At 42.9% G+C, this 19,093-nt stretch overlaps 1 protein-coding gene across 1 annotated transcript in view; it reads left to right on the forward strand.

The window, feature by feature from the left end:
* Window positions 1-3,248, forward strand: part of LOC124616171 (cytochrome P450 6k1-like) — a 51,292-nt gene extending 48,044 nt beyond the window's left edge. The window contains exons 7-8 of the mRNA XM_047144453.1: window positions 2,164-2,415; window positions 2,940-3,248. Of these exons, the coding sequence (XP_047000409.1) occupies window positions 2,164-2,415; window positions 2,940-3,106 (419 nt within the window). The 3' untranslated portion in view covers window positions 3,107-3,248. The remainder of the gene's footprint in view (window positions 1-2,163; window positions 2,416-2,939) is intronic.
* The last annotated feature ends 15,845 nt before the right edge of the window (window positions 3,249-19,093 follow it).

A 19,093-nucleotide genomic window follows, 5' to 3' on the forward strand; every position in this document is an offset into this window, starting at 1 on the left:
AGACCGAGCGCCGCCACACGGCAGGTCTAGTCTAGAGAGACTCCCTAGCACTCGCCCCAGTTGTACAGCTGACTTTGCTAGCGATGGTTCACTGTCTGCATACACTCTCATTTGCAGAGAACACAGTTTAGCATAGCCTTCAGCTACGTCATTTGCTACGACCTAGCAAGGCTCCATATTTTTCGTCAAAGTTCAAGATGGCTGACAACAACAACTTGTCATTAACCGCAGCAGTTGCATGTACCACAATTGCACTGTGTGCACATGCGGAAGAGAAGCTGGGGAAACAAAGGAAACGTACCAGGGTGAAGCATTCAACAAAACTTGTTACGTGAGTTTATAGTGGAGGACGTCAAGTAATACATCAATTACTTAAGAATGGATGAGCATACATTTCTGTATGTGCTCGGTGAAGTGATTCCTCATATCTCAAAGCACAATACTCACTTAAGGGGGGGTAGGACGTCAAACGGGCTGACTTGGAGCAGGAGAGGCACCACAAGACATTTTATTTTCTACTGTCTATACTTTTACAAATAAATCCATAAAACTTTGTCAGCATGACCAGGAAGGATTCAGGATTCACACTCATAGCAGTGGAAGTGCAAAATCATAACAAAATAAGTAACAAAATAATTTTTTTTAGATATGAAATTTCATCATTTTTCACTTACTGTTGGCTGCATTTGTTGCTATAGGTACATTTTTCTTCACAATTAAGAGAGATTCTTTGATGAATTTTGCACAGCACACTAACCATACTTACAGGTGTATGAAACTCTAGAATTTTCCAAATCTATTAAAAACTGCGGTAAAAATTGAGATAATTAACTACAAAATTTGATTTTTTTCTCAACATAAAGTATAAAACGTAACAGTTCATTCATTTTTCATAAATTAAATACATTCTAGAGTTTCAGACACCTGTAACTATGGTTTGTATGCTGTGAAAAATTCATCGAATGGTCTCTTACTTATGAAGAAAAGTGTACCTATAGCAACAAATGCAGCCAATAGTAAGTGAAAAAATGATGAAATATCACATGTAAAAAAAATTATTTTGTTATGTTTTTGAACTTCCGCTGCTACGAGTGTCAATCCTGAATCCTTCCTGGTCATGCTCACAAAGTTTTATGAATTTGCTTGTAAAAATATAGACAGTGGAAATTAAAATGTCCTGTGGTGCCTCTCCTGCTCCAAGTCGGCCCGTTTGACGTCCTACCCCATTTAAGAACTGCTATATCTGCAGAAGACAGGCTCACTGTACCACTCCAATTCCTTGCTGCAGGAGAGAGTTAGGTTACGATAGGTTAGGTTAAGTTAGATTCAGGTCTCCAATCTTCGTAATCTATTTTTGTATTCAGGGCGCCTCACGTTGTAAAGCGCGTCATCAGCTTCATACATCTCTATTAATTTTGTGGTTGTCAGTACACACCAATTGTATTTACTGGCAATGTTTAATAAAAACAATACAGATGACAGAACGCTGCAGCGATGCTAGTCCTCCACGTGATAACACGTCACATTGCAGTGAACAGAAGACAAGCGCCTTATTTGATCAAATCTACAGTGAGGCCCTAGATTTGATCAAATATTTGACGACATTTGACAAAGTTTCCTATTACACCATCAAATTTCTTTGACAAAGATATTGGACAAAGAAATTTAATAGTGTAATACCGGTCTAAGGCGGTCGCATTGAACGGAAATTATGTTGAAAAATAGAATTTTATAGTCAAAACCGTCGGGAATAATATGGTGAATTGGAATCCTGAAGAAACCCAACTTGCTGTCAGAAAACAAAAAAAAAATGTGTTGCGACACTTATTGAACGCTCCTCGCAGAACGAACCGGTCTAGAACTGAGTTACCTGTAGTTCATACATCATCTGATGGCGGAAAAGTATCAAAAAAAAACAATTTAATGCAACAGTAAGAAAGACATTTTGGAAAAGATGTATATAGCGCTTCGTTTTCATTTTAGCGAAGTCGCTGAAAATCTTGAAAACTATAAATTTGTAACCGCTATTGCGTGTGTCAGTTACTTCATTTCCTATACACATTCATTTCGTTCCACAGAGACTCTTAGAAAACACCCACCGTTTAATCGCTATTGCGTGTGTCAGTTACTTCCTTTCCTATACACATTCATTTCGTTCCACAGAGACTCTTAGAAAACACCCACCGGCAGCTGGCACTGACCGAAGATGCGCACGCGACTTCCAGCTTCCTGATGGAGGACCTCTTATTGAGAAAGGGACGCCTGTGTTCGTCCCGATTTACGCCCTCCACCACGACCCCGAGTACTACCCAGAACCACAACGCTTCGACCCCGACAGGTTCTCAGAAGAGCAGAAAGCGGCGAGACACCCATACGTGTACATGCCCTTCGGCGAGGGACCCCGGAACTGTATAGGTAAGTCCTCAGACTCTTACTATGGGTACACAGACAAAGCATGAGAAAAATTTACGATTGTTTGCAACACATTTGAAGTGACGCATTTCTTTATTAACAACTGCTTCATCTAAGATAGTTGTTTGATAACCGACGTCGGTTACGTTTTCTTGGACAACTGGGTTTCGTTTTGTAATAATCGTGATTTTGAAGCCGCTTCTTTCCCTCTATCTATGTTTCCTTTGGAAAATAACCGCCGGCCGCGGTGGCCGAGTGGTTCTAGGCGCTTCAGTCCGGAACCACGCGGCTGCTACGGTCGCAGGTTCGAATCCTGCCTCGGGCATGGATGTGTGTGATCTCCTTAGATTACTTAGGTTTAAGTTGTTCTAAGTTTAGGGGAATGATGACCTCAGATGTTCAGTCCCATAGTGCCTATAGACATTTGAACCATTTTTTTGAAAATAACCTTAGCGTGATTAGTTATACACGAGACTAATGGAAATCAAAATGTGACTCATACGACTGGACTAATTTTTGTCTTCCAGGTATGCGTCTGGGTCTTCTTCAGGCTAAGATCGGTCTGGCGTACATGATGTCCAAATACGAAGTTCGCCGATGTGAAGAAACCAAGGTGCCTCTTCAGTACAGTACATGGTCCGCGGTTCTGATGTCTACAACTGGTATACAACTGAAACTAGTCCAGAGGAAGTAATCAAAGATATCTCACTGGTTACTCTCAACCGTCTTTCGCATTGTTTGTCTGTGTAACTTTTTATACTACTTGTTTTGTAAATATCATCTTTGTGGTTGCAAATGGTGAGGACACAATAAATTATTTCATTCCAGCTACATAATATTGTTTGTAGTAAATTTTTTATTCACCTGTTGCGTAGTTCGTCAACGTTTCCTGCAGTTCAAGGAGGATTCAGAACCTTCAATCACTCTTTGATACTTTAAGTCTTTGGAAAAAAATGAAGTGCAGCTACCATTAATGCGACATTACTGTGCGACCGTACGTATTCGAAGTGACCACCATCAGCAACGAAATAATGCCATTGCAGCCCTCTGAGAAAACTGCCGTTGTGACTGGTACGATAGCTCTTCTCGAGCATTTGACGCATACTTGTAGAGCCTTCAGTAGTTTTGGCCTCTTTCAACAATCTTCGCCCTTCGGAATTCCACACTGAAGGAGACTAAGAAGTGTTAGATGCCGAGGCGATGCTATGTACACAACTGTACGTCTCCGTCGTATCCGGTTTGTTTCTAGAGTGTTATTCAGTTACTCTCTGGCATCATGAGAGTACTGAAGTAGAACAGCACATTATGGTACCAGTATTTAAAATCTCTGACCACAGCGCAGCACTTGATATTTTTAGTAGAATAACATATGTAATAAAGTAAAGAGCGGAGCAATTCAGTAAATCTAAACAAAATAAAGTCAAGGAAAAGAAAACGAAAATTGTTGCAGAGACGCACTGGAGGGCTGCGTCAGATAAAATTGAACGCATTCCACATAAAAATAGCGTGCGATTGGCTTTTAAGGTGACGAGTAACCTAAAATTAAAACTATAGCGTAACATTACACCTAGGGCACATGAGTTCGCAGCAATTGGAGTGGTATCAAGAGTGCAAGAAAGAGTACAAAGTACAAAATGGTGGGTCCCTCGATGTTCGTATCAAAAACAAAAAATCAGCTTTGGGACACCACAGTAATAAAAAAAACCAGAGTATTATTAACAGAATGAAAATTTTAAAATCCTGCACAGAAATGCTACAGGAAAACACAGGGAATCCCTTGATGTATTAGAAACTTACGTCGCTAAACGAAATGGCCCGGATAAATCGGTAAATTACCTCAGTGGGTCTGCACGGAATGCGTATTTCAGTAGCTTTGCTGGCTTTTTTTAAACACTTTTCACACCACTTCCCATGTGGAGCTGCTTGTAAGCACCGCGAATACGCGACGGGTCGAGTTTGTCGGTTGCTCGCTGTCTGCCCGTGACTTCCGAATGAGAGCTCCGTCAATGAGGATATGAGCGAGTGCGTGGTGAGCAGACGATGGAGTGAAAAGTGACCATAGGTGAAGTCGTACGTGCCTCGCTGATAACCTGCGATGCCACGTGTGTTACACGGGTATCCTTCGATTCATATCGTCACAGTGCTTTCCAGTGTTGGAATACTGTTTTCAAGACTTGTGGAAACGACTACGTGTACCTGAGTTACGTATTTTCGGATATGTTACGCGCTCCGTATCTGTTCTGATCGCACATAGGTCAAATAGTGGATTGTATAGCTTATACACCTGTGAGTGTAAATACGAGTTTTCACCTGACAAGGGCGCCATACTCACTGGCTCTCTTCGATTTTCTTCAAATCTAAAGAATTTGTCGGTCAATGTTCGAACATTAATCTCGTCAAGCAGTACGACACAATTCTAAAATCAGATAAACTCAAAAGACCGCCTTCGATTCTTAGAAGATTGCTGTGTTAATTACAACTCATATCGACGCTATTAATGTAGTCGACAGTAGCTTAGTACGTAGAGGCACAATGTGATGATTGTGATGTCGCCAATTTGAATCTCACTGGTAGCAACTTTGTTTTTAATTTAATTTAAATTACACGTTTATTACTAAATGGAAATGCTGAAAAACAAATATTGAATCGTAACTTTCGAATAAAAATAACATCTTTCCATTTTTAATTACAGGCCATGTGAACACAAATTAAAATATTTAAAAATGTGCTGTATTTTCTATTTTATCTTTTGTATTTATGTACTAAGTTTAGATTTATCTTCAACACTCAAATTATCATGTGAATAGTTACTAAGAATAAAAGTGTTATCTTTATTGAGAAATGCAAGTCAATATTTGATAATTAAGTTTCATTTGTTAATAAATATATTATTTAAATAATCATACAAATAAAAAGAAAGTTATTATTGAAGAAAATAGAATCACTGAATTCACAGTTCAAGACTTTTACACTGACTGGACTTCCAACTACCGGCAGCTACGGTAACAATATCTAGAAATGGGCCGCTCACGAACTAACGGGTCCAGAGGAACGGTTCATCAAGATGATCGGAACGAGCGATGAACGACTTCTAAGGAACGGTCTTTCACAGTTCACTTCGGTCGCGGCTTTCTATTTATAGTTCCCAGGAACAGGAAACGGTCGATCTCGTTCCCGCAACGGCACGTCGGCCGGTTTCGTTCCAGCCTCGGTCCCGTTCCCGTCGGTCTCGGTCTCGGTCTTCTACTTATAGTTCCCGCGAACTGGAAACGGTCGGTCTCGTTCCAGCCTCGGTCTCCCGTTTCCATTTGTCTCGGTCTCGCTCGGCCGGACTCGTCCTTCTTCGCGTGGCCACTCGCAGTTCCACTGCCGACTGCTCATAGTTCAGTATAGAGTTGTTCGTTTCGTTCGCTGTGCACGTCCATTTTAGATCTGTTTGAATCCTTTTTTGAACTGTGAACTTCTGGTTGTTTTCGTATTCTATTCAGCGTCCATGACCGGTTAATTAAAATGTATTTTATAATTACGTAAATTGCATAAAATTCCGTGGTATGTAATACATACATATTTCACGTAACAAAACAGCATATCTGCATACTTCACTACTTCGATAAACAGCGGAAGAAATACTTGTAAAAAGGCAAGATTTCTTTGTTATTACAAATGCAAAGGAAGTCGGCACGGCACACAAGAATGGCCATTTTCCGTCTTTTTGATCCAAGGTAAAAGAGCATGTCCAATGTTATTGAAGGCAGACCGACTCACAACCGAATGAAGCCTGCGCTCCATAATTGATCGTCTGGTGTCACATTTTGTAAAGAGAATGTGATAACTTCTACAATATCATTTCAGTGGTACATGGTGGCGCACGAAAAATCGGCCCCGAGTACTAGACTGCTCATTGTCGCCTACCAATCGTCATCTATTGTTTCGAACTTGTTGTTTGCATTAGCTTATTTGTTATTTATTCACTGCCTAATTATTACATGTTATTTATATTCTGCTCGTAGCGGTCAACAAATCGTACTTAATTGGCGAGCAGTCTGTACTCGGGGCCGGTTTTTCGTGTTCCACCTCGTATTATATCACTGCGATCAGCCTCATACCGCTACAATTGGCTAAACGAGATGTTCTGCAGAATCACGAAAATTACAAGTGTGTCAGAATTCTGTTATGAATAAAAACTCTGTACTCGAGCGGGGAGGCAAGTGCCCCCTCTTGGCGCCTTCCATCTTCAGTCACCTGTGCTACTAATTTTAAATTTTTCATAACAGCCGGATACCAAGCACAAACGAACGGTGAACGAATTAAAATGAACGGTTCCCAAAAAAGGGCGATCACCAGTAAACTAGTTCCCAAGGATGAACGAGTTTGCCCATCTCTAATAAGATCGAAATGTTTTGTCCTTAACAGCATGCATAAATCTGTTAATTCCCAAAGACGATTGTTTGGAAAGTGCTCACGGATTCAGGATACTGATACTCAGGCACTGATCTTCAGATACTCAAAGTACGAAAAAAATCGAAGATGACCACTCCATAAGATCCCCTTGTGAGACCTTTGTCTTCGAATGCGGCGTATCTAATGGGGCAGATTACCTCAACGTTGTCCTTCCTTCTCTCCCTCACCTCGCCATCAAGGTTACCCTTCAAGCTCCACCCCCTACCCTCAGTTCCTCATCCCCCTCCCACTCCTTCCACAACTTCCCCACTTCCTCGTTCCACTATCCCTCCACTCTGTGAGTGCATATGATTTTTACTTTATTTAAACAATTTAGGTGTGCAGCTGCTGCTCCGAGATAAAAATTTAGAGCTGTGTACCCTATTATTTATTTATTTACACAATTGTGCTGGAGCAGCGGATCGTGATCATTGAAGCAGGTAGTATCCGTCACAGCTGTACAGTGCACTCACGGGCCTGGAGATTCCTACTGAAAGGAAGTCCCTGATCATGACGTGCAGAATTCCTGTTAAATAGTCCACAATCCTTCTCCTACTCCGTCTGAACAGGTCTCGGAAGAACGTAACGGTACTGACTGATCGCCGCACCATCCTCAGACCATTGGCGTCACTGGATGCGGATACGGAGGGACGTGTGGTCAGCATACCACTCTTCCGGCCATTGTCAGCTTTCGCGACTGGAGCCTCTTCTCCTCAATCAAGTAGCTCCACAATTTGCCTCACAAAAGTTGAGTGCATCCCGGCAGACCGGACAGTCACCCATCCAAGTGCCAGCCAATCCCGATAGACCTTAACTTCGGCGATCTGACGGGAACCGCTTTTACTACTGCGGAAGGCCGTTGGCAAGTGCCCGCAAATACCCCCTGATAATTTCGCTTGCTGATGGGCGCAGATAACTTGAAAAATCTTACATCCGTGGCACGCTAAAAATGAATTCCAATTACCTGCACGAATTTCACAAGCTGCTGCATGTGCAACAGTTATTCAGAACGGCGACTGCCAGCGTCAATTCAGGTATGGCATCGTCCCACAAAGTTCTGTCGTACTCGTTCTGATTTGAACAGTGTCGCAGTCAGTGAGAATTCTTGCCAGGAGATCCTCTTCGGTTTTGAGAGGCGTCTCGTACACAAGACTTTTCACACTGAAACCTTCCCGTCTCCTCTATATTTCTTTTGTGTTACTATTTCTATCTCTTGCTTAATAATAACAAATGAAATATTCCCTTTGAAATTAATTCTCTTTCTCAATCTTCTCATACAAACTTAATTGCTGCTTATTAAAAGTGATTTTCTGATTGTTTCGACGAAACATAGAATGTGTCGTAGTCGTGGCCCTCAGTCGTTATCTGCATTAACCCAAAACTGTTCCTTACCGTTTTTACTGTTACTAGATCGCCATCTGACTGCTACATCGAACTGAGACATAAATATACTTACTCTGGTTTACTATACTCTATTAACTGCTGGTGGGCTGTCATAACAAGTGGCTGTTCAAAATGGTTCAAATGGCTCTGAGCACTATGGGACTTAACATCTGTGGCCATCAGTCCCCTAGAACTTAGAACTACTTAAACCTAACTAACCTAAGGACATCACACACATCCATGCACGAGGCAGGATTCGAACCTGCGACCGTAGCGGTCACGCGGTTCCAGACTGAAGCGCCTAAGTGGCTGTATTTATCACCAAAGCTGACGTTATTCTTTAATAGCAAGGCTGACGTTATTCTTTAATTAATTTGACTGAAGTTGCGTAATTCATAGTTACACTTTTTTTTTGACAACAATAACATTTTTGCAAAGTTTTACGTTGATGGTTTTTGGGATGGATTATAATCAGTAATGCAACATTGCTGGCAAAAATTAATTATATTCTGAAAACGCTTCAAATATTTACTGTTGGTAGTTACACTTTTTCTTGACAACAATAAAATTTTTGCAAAGTTTTGCGTTGGTGGTTTTTGGGATGGATTATAATCAGTAATGCATCATTGCTGGCAAAAATTAATTATATTCTGAAAACGCTTCAAATATTTACTGTTGGTAATGAAATGACTTTACAGACGTTCAAATGGGACTTACTTTTTACAATAATCTTATAACTAGCATTGCGCAAACATATCTTCAGTAGTCTTGAGTTTCGCAAAGAAAATAAATTCAATAATATTAGCTCCTCTTATGATAATAGTTAGCTGATGTCTCTGTACATCCGTTTATAATCTCTTGTAAATCATAACTAGTGGTTGGCAGGCACACCGCTCCTCTCAACCTCTCGCTTCAGACCTGTTACCGAGGTGCTTCACATCTCGCTTACTACTGACTTCCTACGAACGCTATAGTGCAGTCTCTCCTGCCAACAATGCTCTCTGGCGCAGACAATCTCTGCTACCATTACAAAATGTATCAATGCGCGGTCTTTCCCGCTCTTTCCTTAAAATGTATCCATACGCGGTCTCTCACGCCCTTTTTAAAATTATATCAATTTGCGGTCTCTCTTGCCAACAATACTTTGGTGCAGACATTCCCTGCTACCACAATTATTTCCAACATGACAAATATTAATTATTCCTACTTAATCCTATTAATAAAATATAAACATCTTTCATAAATTGTGGGTTGACAATAGCCAATAGAAATATACACCTCTTACAGCACAAGGCGAAGAAATCCTCTACTGTGCGATATTACAACTGTCGATAAATTAAAGGAAACAGTAACTACAGTAAAATACCTAGGAGTGACCACAGAAAACAAAATGTATGGAAAACAGATATCAGACCGAGATTCATTGGAAAAGTAACTTATCCACGAAAGAAGATCCTTACAAAACTCTTGTTCCACCGGTTCTTGAGTATGGCTAATTAATCTGGGACCCTTGCCGGGTTTGATTAATGAAAGAGATAGACAAGATCCAAAAGAGTGACGCGTTGCGTCACGGGATGGCTCAGTCGGCGCGAAAGAGTTGTGTAGATACTCAACAAACCACAATGGCAGATGCTACAAGAGAGACTTCATGCATCACAGTGAGGTTTACTATGGAGACTCCGAGAGACTGTGTCCTGGGAAATGTCGGGAAACACATTACTTCTGCTGTGTCGTCCGAACAAGACACAGCCAGGGCAAAAGTACCACAGTCGCAAAGGTGCTTGCTGATGCCAGTGCCTTAGAGACTCGCCACTTGCGCGAGTTTCACCAGCGTCAGGGGCGGCGCTGGGGATGAACAAATCGGCTTTGCGTCGGCCAGCTGCCGGCTGAGTACAATCCGCCAATGACCGGACGACAATGGACAGAAACCGACGCAGAAGATAGAAGAGCAGATGTGATCCATTTGGTTATAGACTATCGTCTAGGCCTGACATAGACAGGGAATGTCGTTCAGTGAACTCTTAGAAGTGAACAGACAGTTGTTGTAAACTGCATTTGCTATATAATGTGAAGCGTACCTTCGATTATTTGCGCTTATCCAGGGCTTTTTTTGTGTTATAAACAGAGTTGCAGACTACTTCATTCAGCAAGTCACAAAGGAAAATAAATCTTGCAACTCATTTGTGTGACTCTGTTACTAATTTGTCAGAGTTTTGTAGAACCTTCGTTCTCCTATCCTGTTACCTGACTCTGGGCTTAGCTGTGTGACAGTGGGAGGGAGAAATTGTCTTAGTGGCGTACTGCACCAGAAGCCGTTTCACGAACTCACAGACTCGGTCTACGCAAACAACAGTGACAACTCGGACTCCACAGAAGTAACGCCGAGGCCTTGACAAAACTGGCGACGAGGGTTTACAAAAATGGTGTGATGAGATCAAGTGAACGTATTAGCCATGAATCTGGACCTTCTGCTCCCATCCACTTTTCAGGGATTGTCTAATCCACGTGTAGTTTAAAGTGAGGTGGAGCTCCATCACGTTGGAATCACATTTATTTATGAATAACAAAAGAGATATGTTACAGGTATCTGAGTACCCTACAGTTTTATCAACCAGTCTTATCAACAACAGTAGTGGTATGTGTGTACCATTGTCAGAGATATCAGAAAGAGTTTCGCTTAGAACGTCCAACTCGGTCGTTTCTGCACGAGGGTCCCATACCTCGTATTGTTAGTCTGTATTTACCCTTCTCCACAAACCCTGAAAGTCTGCAACATCATAACGGAATCAGCTATTCCATATACGTTACACAGACACACACACACACACACACACACATACTCACGCACACATTTATAACATATATATTCACTAGTTAAAGTTGAAACAAATGAGCCCTCGGTCACCATTTTTAGTCGTATTAGCCAGGTTTGAGCACTTCTAAGAGAGCCTTCATTAGAATTTAAATGTTTCAAGTGGCCTATAACATAATTACAAATTTTTGGGAAAAGAAATTTATTTATATAAAAATATAAGTACTCACTAACAATACAAGACAGAGACAGTACTTACAAGTCACGCATAAAATAAATAACAGGCCAGAAGGGCTTTAGCTACAAAAATTTTTTAAAGAAGAATACATGAAGGCGAGCCACTACGGGCTGCTCGCATATGTCGTGCTTCAGACTGAGGCGCCCGCGTTAACAACTGCGGGCACGCGAGCATTGCACCGTGAGTGCCATCTAGTAGCCGCAAGTACAACCTGGATACTTAACATTCACATATAGGCAGATGAATATTATGACGAACATTATTCAGTACATGATGTAAAAGGCAATATTTTTTTCAACAGCGATAGATAAATTGACAGTTTGTCTACATCAGAGCTTAGAAGTACAGTTTGATGTATGAAAACATCACTATAGCAAATACAAAAACAGCTGAATGACACAGCCTATAGAAAACGTTATAACATGAAATACAGCCAATAAACCATTTAATGCATGAAAAATTATGAGTTGACTTAGATGGCAAAAATGCATTTCGGTCACTTCACGAGGAGACTGAAATTAAATGTCATACAACGACTTCATACCGTTGAACAAATTTTTGTTACGCAACTGCAGCTGCTCATTGAGAATGAGGCTATCGTTTCGAGAAAGATGTTCACAAATCTCTAATTCTTCAAGAATATCTAATCTACGCCCTTTCTTCTCGGTGTGCAAAATGTTGATATCGTAAATAGCTTTAGGCGCGTGACCTGTAATCAAAAGATGGTCGGCAAAAGACGAATTTTGAGTGCTAATCCAATTTTTTCTTAAAAGGTGTTACAACCAGATATAAAGAGATTACTGGAGAATGCAGCTATGCCGGGTAGTCTTCTTTCGTCGAGTTTTGCCATACTATCCAGGCTACCCACATGACAAAGCCCCCTTCCTAGTCGCAAGTTGAAAGTTTGTGTCATCGAGAACTGCATCTTGGGTGATGCCTATGTCGCCTTGATACACTGTTTCAACAAGTTTCTCGTGGTGCCTGCATAAAACGTAAAAAATCGAGGAAGCGCAGCGTAATTCTATGCGTCATTCGTTTGGAGAATGATATACACTCCTGGAAATTGAAATAAGAACACCGTGAATTCATTGTCCCAGGAAGGGGAAACTTTATTGACACATTCCTGGGGTCAGATACATCACATGATCACACTGACAGAACCACAGGCACATAGACACAGGTAACAGAGCAAATCACAATGTCGGCTCTAGTACAGTGTATATCCACCTTTCGCAGCAATGCAGGCTGCTATTCTCCCATGGAGACGATCGTAGAGATGCTGGATGTAGTCCTGTGGAACGGCTTGCCATGCCATTTCCACCTGGCGCCTCAGTTGGACCAGCGTTCGTGCTGGACGTGCAGACCGCGTGAGACGACGCTTCATCCAGTCCCAAACATGCTCAATGGGGGACAGATCCGGAGATCTTGCTGGCCAGGGTAGTTGACTTACACCTTCTAGAGCACGTTGGGTGGCACGGGATACATGCGGACGTGCATTGTCCTGTTGGAACAGCAAGTTCCCTTGCCGGTCTAGGAATGGTAGAACGATGGGTTCGATGACGGTTTGGATGTACCGTGCACTATTCAGTGTCCCCTCGACGATCACCAGTGGTGTACGCCCAGTGTAGGAGATCGCTCCCCACACCATGATGCCGGGTCGTATGCAGTCCTGATTGTGGCACTCACCTGCACGGCGCCAAACACGCATACGACCATCATTGGCACCAAGGCAGAAGCGACTCTCATCGCTGAAGACGACACGTCTCCATTCGTCCCTCCATTCACGCCTGTCGCGACACCACTGGAGGCGGGCTGCACGATGTTGGGGCGTGAGCGGAAGACGGCCTAACGGTGTGCGGGACCGTAGCCCAGTTTCATGGAGACGGTTGCGAATGGTCCTCGCCGATACCCCAGGAGCAACAGTGTCCCTAATTTGCTGGGAAGTGGCGGTGGGGTCCCCTACGGCACTGCGTACGATCCTACGGTCTTGGCGTGCATCCGTGCGTCGCTGCGGTCCGGTTCCAGGTCGACGGGCACGTGCACCTTCCGCCGACCACTGGCGACAACATCGATGTACTGTGGAGACCTCACGCCCCACGTGTTGTGCAATTCGGCGGTACGTCCACCCGGCCTCCCGCATGCCCACTATACGCCCTCGCTCAAAGTCCGTCAACTGCACATACGGTTCACGTCCACGCTGTCGCGGCATGCTACCAGTGTTAAAGACTGCGATGGAGCTCCGTATGCCACGGCAAACTGGCTGACACTGACGGCGGCGGTGCACAAATGCTGCGCAGCTAGCGCCATTCGACGGCCAACACCGCGGTTCCTGGTGTGTCCGCTGTGCCGTGCGTGTGATCATTGCTTGTACAGCCCTCTCGCAGTGTCCGGAGCAAGTATGGTGGGTCTGACACACCGGTGTCAATGTGTTCTTTTTTCCATTTCCAGGAGTGTATATTTATCGACGCTCTCAGACAGGACGATGACCTGATCGTTCTTTTAACCGCAATCAGCCAAGTTCTCAACAAGAAAGTGATCATACCTGCTCAAATTACTCCAGGTTGCATGCACTGTGAGCCGCAATGCGGAATATACCCACTAGGTGGCAATATTCCTTATGGGGAGTTTCGGCTTTCCAGTATCACGGCAACCCACAAATATGGCAGCCAAATCTTGTACAAATCATCGTTCTTCTCCTTTGTTTAATTCGTTCATGGGGATAATGTTGCTTTAAAGCTTACCGACCTCCCATGTAAGTTACTTGAGCTCATTGAGCAACCAATTCCCAGGATTATTCCTCACGTATGATTTATTATGATTGAGACTGGTATAATAGTTTCGTACCACCCATTACGCGGCCACATATGGTACATGTTTCTGCGTGAAGGTCGTATGTGAGGCAGTGGGATCACCTCCACAACGTGCCACAGGGGCGAGGAGTCCCTCAGAGTCAGCATATACTAGAAATGGACGTCGCTCCTGGTGGTGACTCTTCCTAAACTTTAAGAATTTGTTTTCCTCTGTCGGCATTTTAACACATACTGGTTTACTGGTTGAGCAATCAACTTGATGTTTTGTTAACTACTCACATGAAGAAAAGGATCCGAGTCACTTGTAGCAAATATGCTGTTTATGACCATGTTTACTCAATTGGGAGGAAAAGAGCAGGGTCATATCCTTGACACACAGGTAGTGTTGGTTTTCATTCTCATCTGAGAATGTTAACATACAGCTTACACTGACATAAAAAACTTGTAAGATTCTTATATCAACCTGCCGGATTCTCTATCCTTGTAATCGAGATTCGCTGAATAAATGGAAGCGACCAACAGCGTTGTAGATGATTTTTCCATTGCAAACTGACTTCATCTTCTTCAAGCCAAATATGTTAACCGAAATATTCTCATTCTCCCTCTCGACTCTGGGTACATCCTCACATTTAATGGGGAATTCAATACCCTCAACGCTGTAACATGCATTACTATCATGTACGTGGTATTTGTCTCGACAGGCCGAATGAATCTTATAACTCTCTCCACAAGCTAGGATTGATCACGCGAAACAGCCGTTGCCTGTTTCATTGTTGACATTAATGGCTGGTTCAAATGGCTCTGAGCACTATGGGACTTAACATCTGTGGTCATCAGTCCCCTAGAACAGAGAACTATTTAAACGTAACTAACCTAAGGACATCACACACATCCATGCCCGAGGCAGGATTCGAACCTGCGACCGTAGCGGTCACGCGGTTCCAGACTGAAGCACCTAGAACCGCACGACCATACCGGCCGGCTGACATTAATACTCGCCTGTTTGGCTGCTGTATCTTTCGGTAGCTCGATATAGCTGGACCTTCCATTTTTTGGGACATGGTGATGTGGATGGATGTCTATATGTAAAATACAACTGATTGCTTTACCAGATCCTCTACCAGTCATCTCCGAAAGCGTGGTAAAAACAGGACTCAAGGTGAGGTCGTGGAACTACTCAGAGATCGAGGTGCTCCATGATATCACACCGTTTTCCCCCCCAGATATACTTTTCTCTTGGAGATCGCCTTCCTCTTTGTGAGGAGGTGATTGTTCGCAGCAAAATACACTGCTGTATTTCACGGAGAGATCTCGCGAATCCTTTGTGAGTTTAATGAGCTCTCTCTCCGTGACACGGCGGCACACAAACACGAAACTTGTAACATCTTTACACCATCCTACCGGATTCTCGATCCTTACTAATGAGATGCGCTCATCAAACGCATCCTCGATCGCTACATAGTCTAGTTCTGGCATGACGTTTGTAATCTGATGTCCTGTAACAGGACAGGGAATGAGGCTGCTACTAGCCATGTCACTATCACTGTTACTACTACTAGAACTAACCGAAGGCAGCCGCAGCAGCGACGGCCGGCATCTTCGCAGCCTGGCTGTTCGATCTGGTCGCTCTAGGTTGCCAATGGTCCGCGCCATGCCCTGCGCCACTGTCACCACTATGGCCTTCGGTAAGTGATTGATGGTGATTTGATTCTCTTCTCGAGCTCCTTGAGTGTATGAGTTACTATCCGTTGCACTTCGTAGCAAAATAAGTTCCTGTACAGCATTTATAATAATTCGATACATGTTCTCGAAGCACCCCATAAGCATTTTTAGAGGTAAGCAAGCAGTAAATCGGCGGTACCCTTCTCCTTTTCTGCCCACAGGCTCGTCTATGAACCAGCCTGCATTTTCAAGACCATTCAAATCCGAGGATGATGATGGTGGCCGGCTCGCATTGATGCCGTGTTTTTGGCATTTGTCACAATCAAGTGGCGTCCTATTTCTCCTTGAGTTACTGCTACAACGAGTTGCTGACTTGCCTGCATCAGTGGCAGCAGCAGCGTTTATCGATGCTAGTCATGGAGGTAAGAATAGAGGGAGACGCCGTGACGTCACAGCTGTGAAGCTATGTGAAGCCGAGGGCAGCCATCTCAATCCGACCAAAACATTGCTGCTGTAAGCTTGTATGCATAGGCTTGTCGCTCTCTTTTGGAAGGATTTTGCGCTTTTATGGTGACTTGTGTGGTGTTCGGATGTACGAATCGTTCTGATTGTGATGCGAAATTGAAGGGAATAACATTTCATGTGTAAGTTGTCCCGTTAAGTGTGATTTTACAACTTCATTGTGAATGAACGTGTGCTACATCGGTACTTGTACTATAGCGTGTTTTTCTCCTGTATGATTTTAGATTTCCTAATAATGAAAGTCGGAAAGCTCTGTGGGAGAATGCCGTGAGGAGGAAGAATTGGCGTGCGTCTAAATGGAGCACTATATGTTCTCAGCATTGCCGAGAAGAGGACATAGACCGAACTTCCCTTTCAACAGTAAGGCTCCCAGAAAATGCTGCACCATCAGTTTTCCCTACACACCCAAAACATTTGCAAAAGGTATGTTAATTCAAAGAATTAAATTCTTAGTTTTCAAGTTCACGTTTCAGTATAATACATACGTATCGTCGATAATCGAAGTGTTGAGTAACTCACTTTGTCTTCATCATGTACCAAATTAAAAGCTAACACTACATTAACTGGCGTAAAGTATAGGCCTAAACAGGACACTGTGTAGATTTGCCATTCTATGTACCGTATTTCAGTAAATATTGGTGGTAATGAAGAGTGTTTCCCAGTAGGGTAACGTAACTGAAATGTCCCAGTACGTATTACAAACAAGATCAATTTATGGGGCTTTGGAGGGAGGGTATAACTAACTTAGTTTTCAGTTTCTATTATTTAATTTGTGATACACGTTTATTACTGAATTAACAAAGTTGTATCGTTTACATTGAAGGCTAGCTATTCGTAATATTACATTAAAAACTATTTTTAATCAGAAGAAACGGGGAATTTCGCCTTTACGAGATTTTATTTTAAACAAAAACTTCGAAACAACCAATCTGATGACGTTACATGCGTATATGGTGCAATTAGCGACTGTAATACACGCAGCGCTATAGCACACTGGCAATGTTTTGGTCAGAGTGTCATGGCAGCGAGCCACGCCCCCATGGCTTCAAAACGTAGTACGGCTGGGATACGTAGCGCCATCTCCCCTTATTCTTACCTCCATGATGCTAGTACTGCTGTACCATCTTTGGTGTGACCGCTGTATTTGCGTGTGAGGTGTGTGTGGCGGTCGGTCGGTTGGGACAGAGCAGCGAGGAAGTCGCCGTGGAGATCAGGCCGGGGCCGCTGGCGGCGTGCACGCGCGGTCAGATTTGTGAGGGGCTAGCTGCAAAAGCTGCAAATTCCGTCGACCACCGAACCTGGACATTGAAGTTGAGTGATCAGTTAACCTGTAATGAAGCCTCAACTACTGTGACATCTCTTCGATCATTGCGGGTTGTTGCTTTCTGGGCCATTCCCGCAAGCAGCAATGTATAGTGTGTTGGAGTCGGCGAAATTTTGCAGCCGTCTGCCTGTATGGTGTTTAATTATTGAGTTGGTTGGTACTTATTAGTGAAGTGCACCAGCGGTATCTTCGGCCTTGTGGCCAATAACGTTCCAGTTACCTGCCGTGGTCGTTATCGTAGTTTTCCGACTGTGTTTTTCCTCACCTTGTAGATGCTGTCTGACACGACGCGTAGTTCAACAGCCTTTAGTTCTGTTCATATTTTTTAGTGGTTATTGTGTCTTGACTGTATTTAGATGCCAATTTTCAAGACGTAGTGCTGCTGGTATATTCTTCATCGCTGATTTTTCCGTTGTTGCGCTGTTGGTCGAGTGGTAGGGAATTGATTAGGTTGTTGGTCTGTCCTTCAGCCGTCCCTGCGTCGGGTTGCCATCCGATTATTTAGTATTACGCTTGGCTGCCTGTCTCACGTAAACTTATATTGGTGTTACCTCCTCAGGCCGACCCTTGGAGTACTTCTGAGTACGACCTACAGCCGTCTATTAATTTAGTCTGTTTTAATGTTAAAATAAGGCCATCAGCCGCCTTTAATTAAAACCTTGAAGATTCTTTTTTCTCTGTGTGAAATTCTTCTTATCCAAGCCTTAAGCCTTGAGCTGTTCTACGTTCAGTATGTTGCCTTCAGCCAAACTATACGTGAAATATTTTAAGATAAGGCCTTCAGCTATCTTAAATTAAAATTTGAAAGTCACTTGTTTAAAACCTTTTAAAATTTTCTTCTCTATCTGAAATTCTTGTTATCCAGGCCCTAAGCCCTCAGTTCTTATATCTCCAGTGTGTGGCCTTCAGCCGAGTTTTTATGTAAAATTCTGTAACTAAGGCCTTCAGCTGTGTGAATTCCTTAAGGCAATTGTAGTAACTTGTGTTTGGGTTTTCAGCCATGTTGTTTTTGAATGCTTTTAAGGGCATGTGTGATTAAGTGTTTTAGGAAAATAAAGTTTGTATGTTTTATGCAACTGACAATAACTGATTTTGGCCCCTTTCCACAACTATAACCTGATCCGCTGTGTCCCGCAAAACCAGATTTCAATCTGTTTAAAGGTTTATGCTATGCCTTCATCATGTGGACGATCAATATCTACCCTAGTAAGCTCATGTCGTATTTCCTGGAACAGGAATGCCAAAGCATTAAGTGTAAGCTTCGATCCCATTGTATGACTACCATCCGTTTTCTTACATGATCCATAGAAATATATGAAACTCTTGGATGAAAGAGTCTTGGTTCTGGATAACAATCACAATTTTATCTTTCTTGTTAAATGTCGTTCAAGCATAAGGTTTATGTGAGAAGTATTCCTGGGGTATGGTTCGCTCATCATATGCTCAGCTAGTTACAGTACTTGACATAGCTCCTTTCAGTAATTCAAAAC

The sequence above is a fragment of the Schistocerca americana genome, chromosome 5 (assembly GCF_021461395.2).
Source record: "Schistocerca americana isolate TAMUIC-IGC-003095 chromosome 5, iqSchAmer2.1, whole genome shotgun sequence".
Classification (NCBI taxonomy): domain Eukaryota; kingdom Metazoa; phylum Arthropoda; class Insecta; order Orthoptera; family Acrididae; genus Schistocerca; species Schistocerca americana.